Consider the following 20,743-nt stretch of genomic DNA (forward strand, 5'->3'; position numbering starts at 1 on the left):
GCAGCCAGTAATCGGACATACCCATCTTCATTATGCAGCTCCTATCCGCTTCCAATTGTATGGACTGACAATTGTACATTGACTTGCGAGGCATTCGTTGAAAACAACAATGTTGTTGCTTATACATGGCGACTACCAACCACGGAAAACGTAAATAGCTTGAAAACAGTTTTGGCAACAATCGTTAAAACTTGGATGATAAACTCTGTTTACAAGCATCAATATAAAACAAATGGCAATCCAGTGTATTTAAAGAGTATCACAGATAATAACAAGAAGAAAAACAATATTTCTGTACTTGTTATATTAGTTTCTTTGTGTATTGCTTGTGTTGCTGAAGCAATAATAATTCGGAATAAAAAGAATAATAATGAGCAGAATTCTCACACTTTAAGTGACCAACGGAGTAATAAGAATAATGATAAGCAGAATTCTCACATTTCAAGTTACCAACGGAGTAATAAGAACAATGATGAGCAGAATTCTCACACATTAAGCGACCAACCACCATTTGAAGTTGGGAAGTCTGCAAATAACAGCAACATCCACAGTATTTATGACAACACGCTTTCCCAGCAGATAGAAATTGTCTACCACCTTAGCCTAGAAAGTTTTGTCAATCAGTTGAAAGACCCACAATGTGAATTTATTAATGTTGTGAGCGAGCAGGTCTCGAAACCAACCCAACCAAACTTTAACGATGACTGCAGCGATATTGAGTACGACAACATAAGCACAAATAAACAGTCATACTATTTCTTTTTAACGTATGAAATGCTTTGAAAAATTTAATATACATAAACACCCCATTCAAGTACGCAGCGAAGTTCATCTTTATTGTGTAGACTTTGTTGTTGACATAATATTTAAAACATGCTCAAGAAACCAAACACTCTAAAGCACGGGTTCCCAACCTGGGGGTCGCGACCCCCCTGGGGGTCGCGAAGGGCTTTCTGGGGGGTCGCCAACTGGTATACTAAACCTTAGTAATGAGAAACAAAAAATAAATATTTAGAAGAATATCTGAAATTCGGCTTTACTAACATCACTGGAAATGGAATAGAGAAGCAATGATTACTCAATACTGTACAAAGTTGTTCTCAGTCACGAGGTAATGAACTTTTCAAATCTAAAACGTCATTTGAGACGAGTCATTCCGAACACACCAAAAAAGATACGGAGTTATTTCGTCGACAAGAAGCTAGTTGCAAACGTCAGAGACTTGATCGAACTGGAAGTTTTCACGAAGGAATCACAGCATTAGTGCAAGCATCATATGAAGTCGCGATAGAAAATGTCAAGCAAAAAAAAAAAAAACACAATAGGAGAAAATCTCATCAAACGCTGCATGTTGAAGATGATGAAGTTAATTCTTTGGATTCCAGTGCAGTAAAGATGCAACAAATATCTCTCACTAATAATAATATTCAGCGGCTTATAGCAGACATGTCCGTAGATGTTAAATAACAAATTTTTATTGAAATCAAGCTTTCACCATTTTTTGCTTTTCAAGTTGATTATTCAACAGACTTGAGTTCGTGATCGCAGTTGTTGGTCTTTGTCTATATTCATGCGGATGATAGCAAAGAAGAGCTTTTATTTTTTAATGATAGCATGGAAAAAATAAATACGTTTTTCGAAACTGGATGATTAAAATGGGTTAAAACGGCTGTGGGGGTTTGAACGGATGGTGTGCCATCTATGTTTTGGTCAAAATCGGGCTTCCAGAAAACAGAAAAGATTTAGCTCTCTAACCACTGCCCTCGCCATCAAGACTCCATTGCTAGTAAAAGTCGTAACTTATATTAAATCTGGAGCTTTCAAAGAACTGTGCAAATACATTAATAAAGATCACGAGGTTCTGCTTTACTACACTACATCATGCTGGCTGTCAAAAGGAAATGTAAATCGTGTTGTGAAATTGAAAGCTGAAATCAAGTTGTCCTTCGAAGTACAAATGAAACAAGACCAGAGTTTCTTCCAGGCATCTCTTCGGGGGGGCTTAGCCCGCCCGAAATTTTTTTACCGCCCCCCCCCCCGCCCGAACGAAATGAAATTTATATAATTTATATAGAAAATATATACTTTTAACAGTGTCCGCCCCCCCGAAGAAAGTTTACCGCCCCCCCCCCCCCCCGAAGATTTCAAGTGCCCCCCCCCGGAGAAAAAAGTCTGGAAGAAACACTGAACAAGACCCCCTTGGTACACTTAATACGACATACCTAGCAGATGTATTCGAACATCAACATAAGCTTGACCTGAAGCTTCAGGGAAAATGAACGCATATTATCACTTTCCATGATAAATTTGGGGCATTTTTATCAAAGCTGCAAAAATAAATCTTGGAAATATTGCCATGTTTGAGAACTCTGCAATGTAGTAGATGAATCTGTTTGTGAGATAATTAACATTTCGAAAGAAGCGATTTCTGGGCATTTTGAATCTCTTTAAAACGAACTGCAGCGCTATTTTTCTGAGCTGAAAAAAGAAGAATCTGCATTGACGCATTACCCATTCTCTTCTTCCCTTGATGTTGCCAGCATTCCAGATGAATTACAAGATGAATTCTTTGATTTGCAGAATGATTCAGCGCAAGATGAAAAACTGCACACACAATTTTGGTGTAGTATTCACCATTCATACCCAAACGTAATATTGATTGACTTTTCGAGAATAGATTTTCAACACTATTCTCCGATTAAAAACAAAATTAAGGAATAAATTGAATGTTAATAATGAAATAGGTAGGCGTTAACAAAAACTTAACCGCGAATGTTTAGTAAATAACACGCAATTTTACACATGGTATTAAAACAGTTATCAAGGGTAGTTCACATTGAAAGTCTACTTGAAAATCTTAATTTAGTGCTTGTTAATTTCCATACTAATTTCGGCTTTTTAATTCTATGGGGGTCGCGGGTCACTTACTTTTTATAAAAGGGGGTCGCCACTCGAAAAAGGTTGGGAACCACTGCTCTAAAGACTACTATCTAGTGTGTATCTGTATTTTACATCCTGTGCGTTACACAGCTATACTTCAAATAGTTCTGTGCGTTACACAGCTATACTTCAAATAGTTAAGGACACGAAGAATGTTATGATATAGCCTGGATTAAATACAGCAGAAGCAAATTGCATCGCGGATAGGGAAGAATTGGTGACGGGTACTGAATTGGTTAAGCTAAAGCACACTCAAATGTGGCACGCCAGAAGCTTAAGTGGAACCCCCTGGGGAGGACGAAAGAGAGGGCGCCCATAGAAAATGGACCTGGTGGTGGCGATTTCTGTAAGAGTTCAAGATCGGAGGGATGTCTTGTGAGATTGCAAAATACACAGGCTGGGACCAAACAAAGTGTACGATCAAAACTGAGAACCCTGACTCCACAAGAAGTAAAATGGACTAAGTCAAATCACTTCAATACTATTGTTATTGTTGATTTAAATATTTTAAAATTGTGTTTAAATTTAAAGAATCATCATTGATTGACTGTATTCAAGAACTAGCTGGTTTTCAACAAGATAGGGCACTACATTATATATGTATATATATATATATATATATATATATATATATATATATATATATATATATGTGTTATATATATATATATATATATATATGTGTTATATATATATATGTGTTATATATATATATATGTGTTATATATATATATATATATATATATATATATATATATATATGTGTTATATATATATATATATATATATATTTATATATATTTATATATATATATATATATATATATATATATATATATATATATATATATATATATACATGTGTGTGTGTGTGTATACATGAACAAAACTCGACATTGATGGCAAATCAAGTAAAAACAACACATTAAATATTTTTGAGAAAAAATTTTAATTTTGAATATTATTTTTGAAAAAAAAATGTGAGTACTGTTGTGTTTATTAATATTTTGTCTAACTTGAAACTACTAAATGATTGTATATAACAATCTTAATTTATGTTAAATAAAGCCAAAGATAAAGATATAGAGTCCATTACGTCAAACTAAAGAGATGATTTTATCTGTGAGGTCGCTGGCACAAGGAGATCTGTTTGAGAGAACAAAAAATGCAGTTAAAGAAACCATATTTTATGAGTAATGCTTTAAGCGTTGCCTAAAATTGTTGTTTGTATAAAATCGTGTAGCTGTTTCGATTGTCTGGGATTTTAGAACATCATTTATATATTTGTATTATATTATCTTAATCATAATCAATCCATTTTCTCACAATGCAAACCATTCTTGTTTTAAGTTGTGTTTTAAACTGTCGTTTCTGAATATTATGTTATACTAAAGTTTACTTCTGTTTTATATATTTTTTATTTTGTTTTTAATGTTTTCTAACTTACGTGTTAAGTAATAACATAATTTTGAATGTTTAATATTCTGAATCTAAAACCCATACGAATTCTACTTTATATATAGAAACACATTTAACTACAAATCAAATATTTTGAAGTAACGAATTTGTTGTAAGTAAACAATTTAATGTATGCAATTTACCATATGGCACTAGATTTTAATATATATTAAAAATGTGTAAGAAGGAACAATGTATAATTTATATTTCAGATAATAAATAGTGAATACACTATACTGCTGTAAATAATAAGTTAAATATCAACATGACCTAAAACCTCGCCATAAGTACACGAAGTTGTGGTCAGTGATGTGGTCAGCCAGTGTTACTCCCCACCTACTGTCAGCTACCAACTATTATGGCTGAATAGTGGCATACACAAGCCTCGAACGTAGGCAGGGTACAAGGTTTTCAACTTCTCATACTACACACCACTACAATCAATGCTACTCATCTAAATAATTTTCTGATATTTATTGTAACACTTACTCCCATGAGTCACTGCCATCAGTATCAAACAACAAACCACTACAATCAATGCTTTTCATTTGAATAATATATTAATATTGTTTGTAAACTTACTTTCATGAATCACAAACGTTAGTATCATACAACATACCACTACATTCAATACTACTTATCTAAATAATATATCAATATTTAATGTAAACTTACGCCCATGAATCTTTGCCTCTTAGCCTTTCTTGCAATGTTTTTCTAAAATTACAACGCAAAACAATTATGTGAGATATTATTTGTATTGTAATTTAAATACTGCTTCATTAAAACTCTTTTTAATAAAATAGCGAAATGTAGTTAAACAACATTTACTTGTCGTTGTGGTAGTGGTTGCTGACTCAGTTGTGTCTTGAATTGCTACAACAGATAAATTAATATAAGCAATTGATAAATGAAATTGCTATGTCACTTTGATGTTCAGTAAATTAAATATTTCCTTAACAAATAAGCCAATAATAAATTAAATAGCTAAGTCATAATCAATACACATTGATATTTAGTAATTAAATATTTCCTTCCTAAAACGTGTCTGTTTTACATATTTCGATTCTGGTTTGGTTCCACGTTCCGTGCAGAGCTTTTTCTAGGCATCTCTCCGGGAAAGGGCTGAGCGCCCCCCCACCCCTCTCACCCCCGAAGAAAGTCTACCCCACCCCTTTCCACGAACAAAATGAAATTATATAGAAAACATATAATTTTAACAGTGCTCCCACCCCTGCCATCCGGTGTTAGAGCCTTGTCGTGGCTTGGCAGCTTGTGTATCCTGACCACCCCCAGAGCTATACCAGCGGGAGTGTAAACTTCTAGTAGGTTCAACCAAGCTAGGAAGGTCTGCGCGGGTAGGGATCAGACCAACGCTAACACCCTGGTCCTACAGGTTGGGGGTTGAAACATAAGGCTAGCAACCTTATCTCGTAAAAAAATATACCGCTACAGAAACTGCAAGTACACAAATCCAACACCAACTTGGTCGAGGAGGATCCTCTCTAGAAGAGCCCATGATGACTACTAGTGAAAGAGCAGCCCAAAGCCGAGTCCGCTGGAAATGTGTAGTTGCAGCCATTTGCTCACCAGGGGCCACAAATGGAATGATGATGAGTGTCAGCCCCGCCCTCCCACCACGAAAATATCAAGTACCCCCCAGGAGAAAAAAATCTGGAAGAAACCCTTGTTCCGTGGAACGTTTATATGTATAAGATATTCATTTAGTGGTAAACAAAGTAACTGCATTTTCAACATGTAACATATTTTTAAAATATATAAAAAAAAACATGTTTATCCTTTCTATTTTATCCAAACTACAACTTCGCATTGCATACAAAAACGGTTATATGTTTAAAAAATTACATACCCCATGAGCAGCGAACATAACCATGCATGTTTCGGCTTCTTGTGGTATCAATTGCCTGGCTGCCAATTTTCAGTTTGCAAACACCACTCACATAATTATAGCCAATAGACTGTGGGTCGTTTAAGGAAAGCTGGTAACATGCCTTGTAAAGAGAAGTATTAACATCAGCATGTTGTTTTTTTAGTGTCATACACACACATGATTTTACGCAAGGTTGAAGATTGTTACAAAAATGTTTTTCACCACATAAGTAAGAACTTCACTTTATCTTTAGGGAGAAACATATTTAGAATTATTTAACGTAACTTAAATTTATTTTATTCGAGTTGGCTTCCAGAGGTACGTTCTCGTATGTTTCTGATAATTCAATCAATAAAAAAGAGAGCTTGCTTTGTGTCAGTTTATGCAAGCTTTGCTCTGGTCATTTCGTGTATCCTGTCACCCCCCCCCCCCCTTCAGCATTTCAAAGACATCAATACCCCGACATTAATCCCCCGACATTAATCCCCCGAGTCAGTATTATATAGAGGAAATCTAATGTTGAGGACTAGATATTAACATTAAGAAAAAGAACGAACTTAGAAAAAGTAGTCATTTATTAATTAAACTTTGAATACCAGGAGAGACTGAGAAATGCCGAACAACAAGTGCAATAACTGTTGTTGTGTATTGCGCCGGATGTAAGGACATGCATGAGGAGCTGGGGGCAGCTTAGCTTCAGAGGCGTAGCGAGGTGGGGAGGGGGGAGACATATGTCCTCGGGCGCCGACCTTAGGGACGCCAAAATGGGTTAGAAAAACAAATCGATTGGGGGGGGGGTGCAAATCGCAAGTTTGAGGGGGTGGGGGGTGCAAATTCAAAGTTTGTCCCCGGGCGCCGGGAAGGGTCGCTACGCCTCTGCTTAGCTTTGGAATCTTCGATGAGAGTAAAAATATACTGAGTGAAGATTTACCAGGTACTGTGGAGAGTAGTGCTCATTTCGGCGAACAATCGAAGAAATACGCAACGTGCTTAGATCCTCTCACGTCCAGTCGATGATGTAGATATGCTCTCAAGGTTGAGATAAAATAAGCGCCGTGATTATTTCATCCACAGGGTGTAAGAAGATAAAAGCTTGCGTATTTCCTCTCATTATGAAGACATTGTCGCAAAAACACTTGTACATAAAATTTAGATTTTTAAGTAAAACCATACGTGTTGCATTTATTCAGTTAAATCTCGTAATAAGTGTTTTTAAATACAAGCTTTACTATAATTTAAAGCAAATTCCTACCCCAAAGCCCTAGCCCTAAATCCCTAACTCATAACCCCTAATTATAATTGGAGAAGCCGAGAGAGTTTAATTATTTGGGTAACATTTTACTTCAATTCTAATGTTTATTTTAAATGGGCATTTGTTATTTAGAAACAAGATTGAACTATTAAACAAACAATTTAAATATTAGTTTTTGCTTTTCTAGATTACATATCTACCATTTTTAGATTGATTCGAATTGCAGGACTAAGTCTTTTGAAAAACTATAAAAACTAGCAAAGCACACTTTGAAAATGATGGTCAAAACAGAAACATCAGTCGATAAGACTTACAGCATGAGTGGTGCTAGCTCCAAATAAAGGAGTGAAGTACGTCTCAAAAGGTGTGCAACGTGCTGGGTAGAAGGAAAAAATACAAACGTACATTACTTATGTAATATATATATATATATATATATATATATATATATATATATATATATATATATATATATATATATATATATATATATATATATATATATATATATATATATATATATATATGCATATACAGTGGTTAGATGTACCCTTTTTACAAAAACATTTTTCTTTTCTCCTATAGTATAGCCCGTATATTAATAAAACAAATGTACACATACGTATGATAACAAGATTAAAAACAAGAAAATAAAACAATCTTGCTTTCTTTGATAAAAGTTTTGGTCAATAAAATATGAAATATATTTCGTAAGCGACGCAAGCTTTTATTAGAGAATACAAAAGTTTGCTTTATTTTTTTTTATTTTAAGTTCGTTTAAAGGCTTGCTATTATAAGTTGTTTGTATGTGTTTTCCAATTTTTACTGTTTCGAATACTAAGTATACAGGAAGTATTGTAATCGTTTTGCACCCCCAACCTTGAGTTGGAAAAACATAGTTTTGGAATTGTGTCCGTATGTTGTGTGTGTATGTCTATATGTATGTATTTGTGTGTTTGTGTCTGTGAACACGATAACTTGAGTACCGTTACAGTTAGGTTGATGAAATTTGATTTATAAGTGTTATATAACATTTTTAGTTCTGTATCAGCTTTTCAGTGATTTCCGATAACCGAAAGTGAAACTTTTTCTACTTTAAGATTTTCAAACGATTATAACTTGAGTACTGTTTCAGATAGATAAACGAAATTTCACATATAAGTAAAAATCTATTTTTCTACATTCTGTCAAATTTTGAGTAATTTCCGATAACTAGAACGAGTAATTTACGCTGGTTCCGATTTCTCAAAAAAATGCATGTGAATTTATAAAGTACTAATAATATTCCGCACTATTATACACATGTTGTTTGCTGTTCACTTGGAGCGCAATTCCCTTTTCTACGAGGTGATATCATATTTAAAAAAGTTTAAGTAATTAAAATGGATAAAAAATCACGTCTACATCCCGAGTTACCATTCCCCGTTGTGTTATAAAAAGAATATTTCAGAAAGTTTAGGGGAGATAACTCCCAATTTATTTTTCATTCGTTCAAGATGAAAATGACAGTACACAGGCTAATATTTTAAAAGAAATATTCGCCTTAATGCCCGATCATAAGTTGTCTAAAAAAACAGTTATCTCCCTTTAATAAGGTGGTGGTGGAAGCGACTCAGAGAAATAACAGATTAAGGTTATAATCGCTTGAAATTCGTTACTTTTTTAGAAATTTAAAAAAAAAATTGTATGATTAACGTATCTAATTTGATTAAAACATTGATATTCTTGAATTGTTATCAAATAACAAAATAAAATGGGTCTACATTTAGTTATAGCTGGACTGCTAACCCGTTAGCCTCGAGTTCGAATCCGGGTTCAAGTCAGTAGACCGTCCCTGAGTCCACCCAACTCTGATGGGTACCTAACTCATGTTAGGGAAAGTAAAGGCGGCTGGGCATAGTGCTGACCACACTATCTCTTCATATGCCGAGGTCACAGAAACAAGTGAACTCTACTTCACTTGCCCCATAGACCGCCAGGTTTGAAAGGGAAACTTTACTTTTACTTTACATAGAGTTATACTTTTGCAACAAACCCACAAACAAACAAACAAACAAACGTTGTGAACTAAGTAAGAGATTGTAAAAAATAATGGTCTAAGTCTGATTTAAGTCAGATGAATATGAAATAGACATGATAGCGAACGTACGTTCCTCGTATGGACAAAACACAAAGGCTTTGGCGTCTTGGTTGATTGAAGTGTCAACCAGGTCCTTACTGTTGTAAATATCGCATACGCCATTCGTAAAATTGAAGAAGAAACATTTGGATGTTTGTGCACAAGCATTATAGCAGTCCTGTTAAATATAAGAGAATATATGATTTAAAAAAATTAGTTTTTTTTTTACAGTATGAAGTATACTGGCGACCATATCAAAATAATGTATACATTTCATCTTCGAAGACCCGAATTCAGTTTAATCCTAACATATATTTACATTAATTAAGTATTTGAAATATACATGGACAGAAGATCGGTCTCAATCATTTGAAAGAAACTACAATTTCCATAGCTTCCTTGTGAAAAATGTAAGCTTTTAATCGGCAACTATGGATAAAACAGTGGTTCTTAACATTAGTGGAGGTACCGAATCCCAACAGTTTCATTTGCGAATTTATGGAACCCTTCATAATAGTTCTATTTTTTAATGTGTGTGTTTTCATTGTGTCTTTGAATGAGTAAATGTGGGTTCATACGATAACATGTGCTAACTCCGTTAGGTGAACACAATTTCGTGTTTAATATTGTATTATAACAACTCTATTCCCAGGTTCTCAAAAATAAATTAAACTTTTAAATTTTAAAAGCAGCCAGTTCTAAAAACAATTTTACCCTAGAGTTGCTTTTTTCTTTCTTTTTTTTTGGAAAAAAACTAGGGTATTGTTACAAACTTTATTAATATTTCTATGGTTGCACTGGAATTACAACTACAACGCTTCCAGGTAATGGAATATGTTCCGTAAAAAAGAAAATCACCAAATTTCAGGTTTTTCGTCGTGATGGGTTTCTTGCACTTTTGGATATTTTGTCCATTTTTGTTTTAAGAAAATAATAACTTAAATGTGGAAAAAAAATGTGTATGTGTTTAAAATACCATTTTTATGACCCTGCAATTAAAAAATAATATTTTTCCCAACCTTACAAACTCTCAATGAACATTATTATATTCTTCATCATATTGTATTTTGGCATCATTGGAAAGCTGTGTTTCTCAGGTATTTGATAATCTTAATTTATATCATCTCGGAAACACCCAAAGCTTACAATCGGCTTTGCAGTTTACTTTTTGCTGCTTTTCTCATTTCGCTGATTTTTAACACTGAAAACCGACTACTTTTTTTATTTATTAAACAATGCCCACCATATTTTAAGTAGTTGTTCTTCAAGTGAAAATACAACTTTTTGTCACGAGGGAATTGTGATGGCTTTCATAGAAAAAAGTAGGCCTAAATGGTAAATAATATGCAAATTTTGAAACTTTTAAATACTAAAAAGGGTACGATTTTCTAGACCTTGTAAAATTATTACTATTAGCTATTACATAAAGTTGCCGTGGAAATGTTTTTAATATATACTGAATTATAAGCAATTTAAATTTGATTTCTTAAAGTCCATAAATTAAAAAAAGCCTTCGCTTTTTTAAAAATACCGAAACATTCAAAATGTCTGATGTTTTTGTTTGGGTTTTCATGATAACCAACAATTTCTGTTGTAGGGATTAATATCCTCCCAAGATATGCGAGTTGGGGTGGGGAGGGTGAATAGAATGGGTGTGTGATTATTTCTATTGTATGTCTTTTTATTTCAATCGTTTAGATTCTTACTCTTAGTAACCTAAATAAGAGTGTTTATATAAAAAAGTAGGGTTGGTTTAACTATAAATAAAACATGATGGTTCAATTATTTCCTTGGCCCCAAAACTGCTACAAAATAAAATATGAAAACTTCAACTGATGCAATTTTCCATGTAACATGACAAGCGTTACACTTTATTCCTAGGTAAAATGAAATAAAAGTAGATTAATAGTGGTATTGCTGATAACTATAAACATCTGCTATTTTACTAGACGTTTTATTAATACTTGCTTCTAAGTGTAGGCCTTCTATCGCTTCTATTTTTAAATGTAATATACACAATTTCTTCATCCGCTAGAAAGCAATACAATGCATGCAAGTGGTATTAAACTTTGAAAATAAATTAACATATGTAAATATTTTTAAACTTTTAATCATATTTTTAGTTATCTGGGTTGAAACATTTTATTTACAATTTGATCATATTAAAAAAATTATAGATGCAATAGAATAAATATTGAAAACTTGAAACGAGGGTGTGTACCTGCAAAAATATTTTTTTTTCTCAAAACTTACTTTGAGAAATGTATCTTTTAAAAAGTAATTTTTGAAAAACCTGCATCGAGAAATTTGCTCGTAAAATAATAGCTTTTGAAAACAAACTTACATCGAGAGTCGTAGCTGTAGAACGAGAAGAATCAGACGTGATATCTTGGTAGGATGTACATTGGCCTAATAGGAAAAATAAACAATTGTCACACACTTGGACAAACAGACCCACACACTTATATATGTATAAGTTTTTGTGTGTGACTTTTTAATTTTATTTTAAAATAAATGTTTTTGTTAACTAATATATATATATATATATATATATATATATATATATATATATATATATATATATATATATATATATATATATATATCGGTAGTAATAATATATCTTCTATCTTCTAATTATTCTCGTTTGTGCCAAAGACACATGGGGCAGATGAAGTAGAGCTCATCTGAATTGTGATCAGCAGTATGTCCAGCCGCCTTGTTTCCCTAACGTAAGTTAGGTACCCATCAGAGCTGGGTTAACATAGTATAGTTCTTTGTATAGTATTTATAGTTACATTTTAAGTTCCACCGATTTGAACCCGGATCCCAACTCGAGACTCTCTGGTTAGCAGTCTAGCTCTCTACCGCCAGGCCACGCCGGCCCCAATAGTATATTAGATATGTGTTAACATATTATTATTCTTTGTACATTGTTTACAGTTACATGTTAAGTCTTTCTTTGGGGTTATAGTAACGAAACATTATGATGCACAGGGATCTGAGTTAACGATATTCAGCTGAGCTGCATCTACTTTTACCCTTCTACTTACTTTGGGCATAAGGTATGATGAAGAGCATCACCACAAAGGTAATTAGATTAGTTGTTCCAGAAGACATGTTCGTAGATTAAATGATCTGCAGATTGGAATGTTCTTTTTGTTGAAATTATTTAAAAAAACAATGCTCGTAAAAGTATTTTTTTTTCTCAGCAGCTTTTACAAAACAGATATGCATAAATGGTGACAGGACAAAGGATCTCAGACAAATGATCTTAGACAAAATATCTCAGACAAAATATCTCACGGACAAATGATCTCAGGACAAATGATCTCAGGACAAAAGATCTCAAGGACAAATGATCTCACGGACAAAAGATACCAGGACAAAATATATCAGGACAAATGATATCATGGGCAATTGATCTCAGACTAATTTCTCAGACAAAATATCTCACACCTAAATTTTAATAGTGTATTGGATGATTTTAGTTGATCTGAACATTTTTTTTTATTGACAGTCATATGGTTTTGTTTAGTATGATTAATAATGTTTATAGGCCTATATAATAAGTATAAGAAATATTTGCCGTATAAATGTGTCATATTGCACTTAATATTTTAAAATTAAGATTACTAATATAGTATGCGAAGACTAAAGAGTTTTTTTCTTCAATAGACAGCGTAGGTGGGCTTGCAATATTCTACCATGTGATGTGGACAAAACTAGATCAAAGGGAATGAAATAATAATAAAGACACACCTATCACGGTGGCCGCCCGATTTGATTGCAGAGACGCCTTTAGGGAAAGACAACCGCCCTCGATGGACAGTACAGCTAGCATCTAAAGTCAATAGTTATGCGTCGGTCACACCTTTGTGATCTGGTGACAGATGCTTATTTAAACATAGAGCGGTCATCGCGGAGCTAAGTTTGTCGTAGTGTGCACGCAAACAAAACAGTATTAGTGGTGATTTCGTTACCTCGCAGAAAGGTTTTAGGACGTTAGATTCTTGTGATTTTATGTATATAAAACCAAAAAAGTGGAGCAGCAGGCAAAGAGATTTGGAAATGTGAAGTTAAAACATGTCGAGCAAGAGTTCACACAATAGATGCTCACATAGTATTGGAGAGGTGAGATCCTATCGATGTACCTGCCAGCAAAGAAACGTAAGCGTTATGTTTATGTTGATAATGCAATAAAAACAATAGTTTTACGTTACGAACCTGAAGATCCATTTACATTTTTGAAAAATATGTCGCGTGTTTTCAACATTAATGTTGTATAAATAACTTTACTTTATTTGTTTTATACATTGTCATTCATCAAAACATTCAGGCAGAAAGAGTAAGTTTGTTTTTTTTTTGTTTTTTCTTTATCTAATCAAATGCTATTAAAAACATTAAGTTTAATAAATCTTTTGATGCTTTGTTAAGTTTAAAATATTAATTTTATTCACAATTATTCTGCGTAGAAAAGTGAACAAACCCATATTGACATTCAATAAAAAAAATTCAAATCAACTAAAATCGTACATACTATTAGAATTTTGCTGTGAGATATTTTGTCTGAGATATTTTGTCTGAGATCATTTGTCCTTGAGATAATTTGTCCAGAGATATTTTGTCTGAGATCATTTGTCATGGAACCGCAGAAATATATGGGCCTATAGTTGTACATGTATTAGTAAAGCTTTTATTATATAAACGTTAGCTTTTGCTAATATAGCATCTCAAATAATGCGCTTGATATGCGTTGAGTTTTACAATTGAATGAGAGGTTAGTATTGGTGAGCAATATTTGTATTTGTTTTTTGGGGTTAAAGCTAAATAATTCATTACAATATATATATTAAAATAATATTTGCAATAAAGCTATGCTCCGATAAATTAAAAAATAAAAAAAATTAAAAATGTATTTTTTCTATATTTATTGTAAAAAACAGCCAAACTCCAAAGCCACCAAAATTATAAAAAGAAAAAAAACCTTAAGCAGTATAGTTAAAAAAGTGTTTAACTATGTTTGCTAATTATTCTAATAAATATATATTAAAGACAGGGGCGTAGCGAGGGGGGGGGGGGCGGGGGGTGCGGACCGCACCGGGTGACACCATTTTGGGGGGTGACACCAAGGCAAAAAATAGCAAAATATATAGAGAAAAACTTGAGGGGGGGGGGGGTGCAAATTGAAAGTTTGAGGGGGCGGGGGTGCAAATCGAAAACTTGAGGGGGGGGGGGGTGCAAATCGAAAGTTTGAGGGGGGGTGCAAATCGAAAACTTGAAAGTTTGTCCCCGGGAAGGGTCGCAACGCCTCTGGGGGGGTGACACCATTAAGTGCCGCACCGGGTGACACCCGACCTCGCTACGCCACTGATTAAAGACACTGCTAGAGCCCCTCACTAGCGTTACCATCTGCCTACACATAAAACGATCGAAAACTAAACTCACCGTAGTAGATTCACCAGCAACAAAGGGCGTTAATCAGCAACAAGCAGCTACAGACAACCTCAAGGGGTCCAAACAGCCGATCTTATGCTCGGTATGAAAACACAGCAACCAATCAAAACACCTGGGCTAAAAATCTTTAAACCCAAAAAAAAAAACCAAAGGCGTATACAAAAATCTTAGAACAGAGTTATTCTTTTAAACAACAGAAACACATACTTTGAGTATACGGGTTGAGAGAATCGTATTGTTATGATAGATGGAGTCTAAATAAATGTTGAGCAGTTGCCGGACATGAAAACGCAATAATTTTACAGTCTGGGCCAAATAAATTATGTGATCTTACCATGAATACCCACCAATATGAAAATCTCAGCACGCCTATAATTTCTGTGAGTTTAACAGTAATTTACATATCGATTACTTGTTCGCGATTGGCTGTAGCCCGCTACGCCTTCCATCAAGCGAGCAAGGTATCTTCACGTTGAGAAGTTGACTTCTGCTACGTGTCTACGTGTCACCTATTGACTTGTTGGTCCCTTAACAAAATGCATTGTTTCATATTAATTTTTAATGTTAAACGATATATATTTTATTTCAAATTTCGTAATGTTTAAACTCACGAAAAAAATTTTTGTAGGCTAAGTAATGTTTCAGAAATTAAAAGCACGATCACATAGAAGGTGGGACGTAGTGGTCTTACACCCAACTCTGATGGGCAAAAAACACAAACACATACACATAAAAATATATTTATGTAACCCTGCAAATACACAAACACATACTCAAATCCATACAAATACCCTTGAACATACACAAACAAATACATGTAACTGTGTACATTCAAACACATACATGTACGTATGCACAAACTCAAACTCATAAAATACCCTTGTAGATACACAAATATATTCATACACATACATGTACATGGTACATACACAAATACATACATATACTTGTGTACATGCACAAATACATACATGTAACTGTGTACTTACACAAACACATACATGTACCCGTTTACATACATAAAAATTTACATTTACCATTGGTCATAAAAACACATACATGTACCCATTCATATACACAAATACATACAAGTAACTGTGTACATACACAAACACATACATGTACCCGTTTACATGCATAAACATATACATTTACCATTGGTCATAAAAACACATGCATGTACCCATTCATATACATAAATACATACATGTATCTTTGTACATTTACAAATACAAATATTGTGTACGTACACAAAAATATACATATACCCTTGCACATAGAAACACATACATGTACCCATGCAAATACACGCATACGTACATGCACACGTGTACATACACACACGTTAGCATGATTACACACGACGTGTTACAGAAACAAACATTCATTTTAGTCACAGTAAATAATCGGTTAAAATCTTAGTATTTGTGTATGAATGTATGTGTGTGTGTGTGTGTGTGTTTGTCTGAATGTGTTTGTGTGATAGAGAGAGAGATTTTGTGTATACGATTATATCAATACGCTTTCTAAAAATCGGGAACGCTTTAGATCTTTGAAGACATAAAAACATTCGAATGTCGCAATCCTTAACCTACTCTACAAACACACTTACAAGACTAAAGAGAAATAATCATCAACTTCAATATAAAAAAAAAAAAAATTCATAAAAAACGTTTTAATAACAAGCTTTTATGTAATAATGCACTAAAAAGTAGAAAATAAATTATAGACTACTATTTAAATTACTATAAAGAAAAGCGTGGGTCACTTTAGTATCTATTGGATACCTTTCCTAATGTTAAGGAAGACACCCACGCTTTTCTTTATAGTTATTTAAATAGTAGTCTATAATTTATTTTCTACTTTTTAGTGCATTATTACATAAAAGCTTGTTATTAAAACGTTTTTTATGAATTTTTTTTCAGTATTTTACATGTTTTATTTACAATAGAGTTAAATGATTAAAAACCATTGCGCGCCTACTGAACATGATGGCGCAGCTATTGAACGTACCGTGATGGCGCAGCTATTAAACGTGATGACGCGTGTGGTGTGGTTGGCAAGGCATGCCTACTAATTCGGTCCAAATTTTAATTAATTCATAAAAAATTAATTAGGCATCCAATTAAGTCAAATTTAATTTCAGATTGCATTGTCTTCATGTCTTGACCCACGTGTCAAATGTGAATTGTATCGGTCTAGTAGAAGTTTCCGAATTTTCACTCCTGCGTTTCGATCTAGACAGACTGACGACTGACGAGGAAGTGAGTTAAATAAAAGCTTGTAAAAACAATCGGTCTTTAGAGTGGAAAATTATATATATATATATATATATATATATATATATATATATATATATATATATATATATATATATATATATATATATATATATATATAAAACACTATATAGATGTATACAGGTAGGGCCTATATAAATACACGACAAATACACAAACACATACTTATGCATATGTACACACACATATATATAAATATATATATATATATATATATATATATATATATATATATATATATATATATATATATATATATATATATATATATATATATATATATATATATATATATATATGTATATATATATATATATATATATATATATATATGTATATATATATATATATATATATATATATATATATATATATATATATATATATATATATATATATATGTATATATATATATATACATATATATATATATATATATATATATCTATATATGTATATATATATATATGTATATATATATATATATATATATATATATATATATACATATATACATATATATACATATATATATATACATACATATACATATATATATATATATATATATATATATATATATATATATATATATATATATATATATATATATATATACATTTTATGTATTAAGACTTTTAAATATTATATCGACGAGGCCTTTACTATGATCAAAAACCTTGCAGCTGTCTACAAATCTATACGGAGCGTCTCTAGATTAAATTTACGACACTTTAATAGACTTTTTTCTCCGTCTCTACTCTTCATTTTGTCATACATTTACAATAAAAGAACGATTTTGGTAGTCTAAATATTAGTCACTAAAAATTTGATCATAAATGAAATAGATTTTTTTAGGATTGTTTTGTTTGAAATACACTATCAGCCTTGTTGCACGTATACTTGTGTGTAGTTTGACGAACATCATCAGCCTTGTAGCACGTATACTGGTGTGTTGGTTGTTCTGGTAGGTGTGTAAAGGCCCGTCGGGTTCCCGGGAAAAAAAATCCGTGTGGGCCCGAGGAAAAATCTCTGTGGGCCCCGAGAAACTGTGCTGTCATATGCCTAGTAGTGTTTTGTTTAAGTTCTCTGAATATCTCTATTTTACAATTTTCATTCATTTCATGGGGGAAAAAAAGCACAATGGGACATTCAACTTGGTGTTGGGGCAGTGACGTAACAAAGGGGGACAAGGTTCACGGGCCCTCGAGGTCCAGGAGCCCCCGAATTTTTTAAGTAAATAAATCAAGTATATGAAAACTCGATATTTTTTTTATATTATTTCATTATTTTTTAGAAGAAAAAGGTCCACATGATCGTAATTGCTTCAATCGATTTTAAACTCATAATGAATTGTGATTTCAGTCTGATTGCTCGTCTACATTTTCCTGTGATTTATTTATATCGGGCTGATAGATTTCTGCTGCACATTTTCATGTCCCTATCACGTCAGCTTACTTAACTAGCACATGATTTTATCTCAAGGCCGATATCATCTTAGCTAACCTAAGGAAGATGGTATTTGTAGTGTATGTGTAAAACTAAACCTGACCAATGCAATTCTAAATACAAAATTTAAATATAAATACGTAGAAAAATATATTATAACACTTTCTGTGAGGGGTTTAGAATGATGACCACCCACTGAGGTTTAAAGAGCTTAAAGGCTGATCCTTAAAGATAACACAGAATACACTATTTTACTATTTTACAAGGTCAATATAAACAATACAACTAGCCATGGCTACAATAAACAATTGAACTAGCCAAAGTCACTATAAACAATAGAACTAGCCAAAGTCACTATAAACAATTGAACTAGCTACGGTCAATATAAACAATAGAACTAGCCAAAGTCACTATAAACAATAGAACTAGCCAAAGTCACTATAAACAATAGAACTAGCCAAAGTCACTATAAACAATAGAACTAGCCAAGGTCACTATAAACAGTAGAACTAGCTACGGTCAATATAATCAATAGAACTAGCCAAAGTCGCTATAAACAATAGAATAAGCTACGGTCAATATAAACAATAGAACTAGCCAAATTCACTATAAACAATAGAACTAGCCAAGGTAAATATAAACAATAGAACTAGCCAAGGTCACTTTAAACAACAGAACTAGCTACGGTCAATATAAACAATAGAACTAGCCAAAGTCACTATAAACAATAGAACTAGCCAAGGTCACTTTAGACAATAGAACTAGCTACGGTCAAAAGAGTTACCTTTCGCCCCCCCCCCCCCCCCCGTTATCAGGTGGTCCATCCTAGCACCACAATTAGCCATGACATATTGATCAGCTGATACCCGTCCCATGCGTCATGTGTAGGCCCGTCAGTACTCACGACAGGCTCCTGGTATCAGAGACTTGGAGGATGCCATGCACTTGCTGGGATTTAAAACCCTGTGTCGGAGATTTTCGGTTGATTATGACTTGCAACCTAATTAATTTGGCTTTACATCGTTTGTTGATTCTACGTGTTCTAGTAATGTTAAATTATTCTAATAAGTGTCTTTAGGATAGACTTTTGTGTAAGAAGTATTTTGATGCTTAGTAGAGATCGGAATAAAATTATGTTACTGTTTATAAGTATGGAGTTAGTAGTATTTAAAGACATTTAAACATCGTAAGAATAACAAGAAAATATATAACATTATTTTAGTATTTTCAACAAACTGCATTTCTAATTTAAGTCGAAAAAATAGAGAAGTTTTAAGGAAACTATTAAAAGTTATAAAAAATATTATGATGAAACTATTTCTAACATAGCCTAGCCAAGTGGTCTGATGAAATGATTCAATTGATATTGATTCCTATGGCGTTGGTCTTACATTTCGAACCAGCGGAGTGCCAGCAAACTCAGATGATTTTTGAATACAATACAAATGTGATGGAATACAAATATTTTTTTTTTTGAAAAATTCCTTTTCGAATGGTGTGTCTTTAATAACCTTGCTTTTAATTTTTAAAGTCTCTAAGGATTGTTTATAATTATATTGATTTTAAATTCTTCTTACCTTAACTGCATTGTGTTCAGTGGCGTAGCTAGGTCGGGTGTCACCCGGTGCGGCACTTAATGGTGTCACCCCCAGAGGCGTAGCGACCCTTCCCGGGGACAAACTTTCAAGTTTTCGATTTGCATCCCCCCCCCCCTCAAGTTTTTGATTTGCACCCCCCCCCCCCTCAAACTTTCGATCTGCACCCCCCTCAAGTTTTTCTCTATATATTTAACTATTTTTTGCCTTGGTGTCACCCCTCTAAATGGTGTCACCCGGTGCGATCCGCACCCCCCGCCCCCCCCCCCCTCGCTACGCCCC

The 20,743-nt window shown here is 33.2% G+C and overlaps 1 protein-coding gene across 1 annotated transcript; it reads right to left on the minus strand.

Annotated features, from left to right (window-relative positions):
- Positions 1-3,921: 3,921 nt before the first annotated feature.
- On the minus strand, positions 3,922-10,052 carry LOC131945273 (uncharacterized). The gene is made up of 7 exons (XM_059306359.1): positions 10,044-10,052; positions 9,691-9,838; positions 7,856-7,917; positions 6,269-6,410; positions 5,230-5,274; positions 5,074-5,115; positions 3,922-4,086 (listed from the first exon to the last, which is right to left on the minus strand). Exons 1-6 carry the CDS (start codon positions 10,050-10,052, stop codon positions 5,093-5,095), a joined length of 429 nt encoding a protein of 142 aa, XP_059162342.1. The 3' UTR covers positions 3,922-4,086; positions 5,074-5,092.
- Positions 10,053-20,743: the final 10,691 nt, after the last annotated feature.

This window comes from Physella acuta, unplaced genomic scaffold (assembly GCF_028476545.2).
Source record: "Physella acuta isolate Inbredline_101_S28 unplaced genomic scaffold, ASM2847654v3 ptg000007l, whole genome shotgun sequence".
Classification (NCBI taxonomy): Eukaryota; Metazoa; Mollusca; class Gastropoda; family Physidae; genus Physella; species Physella acuta.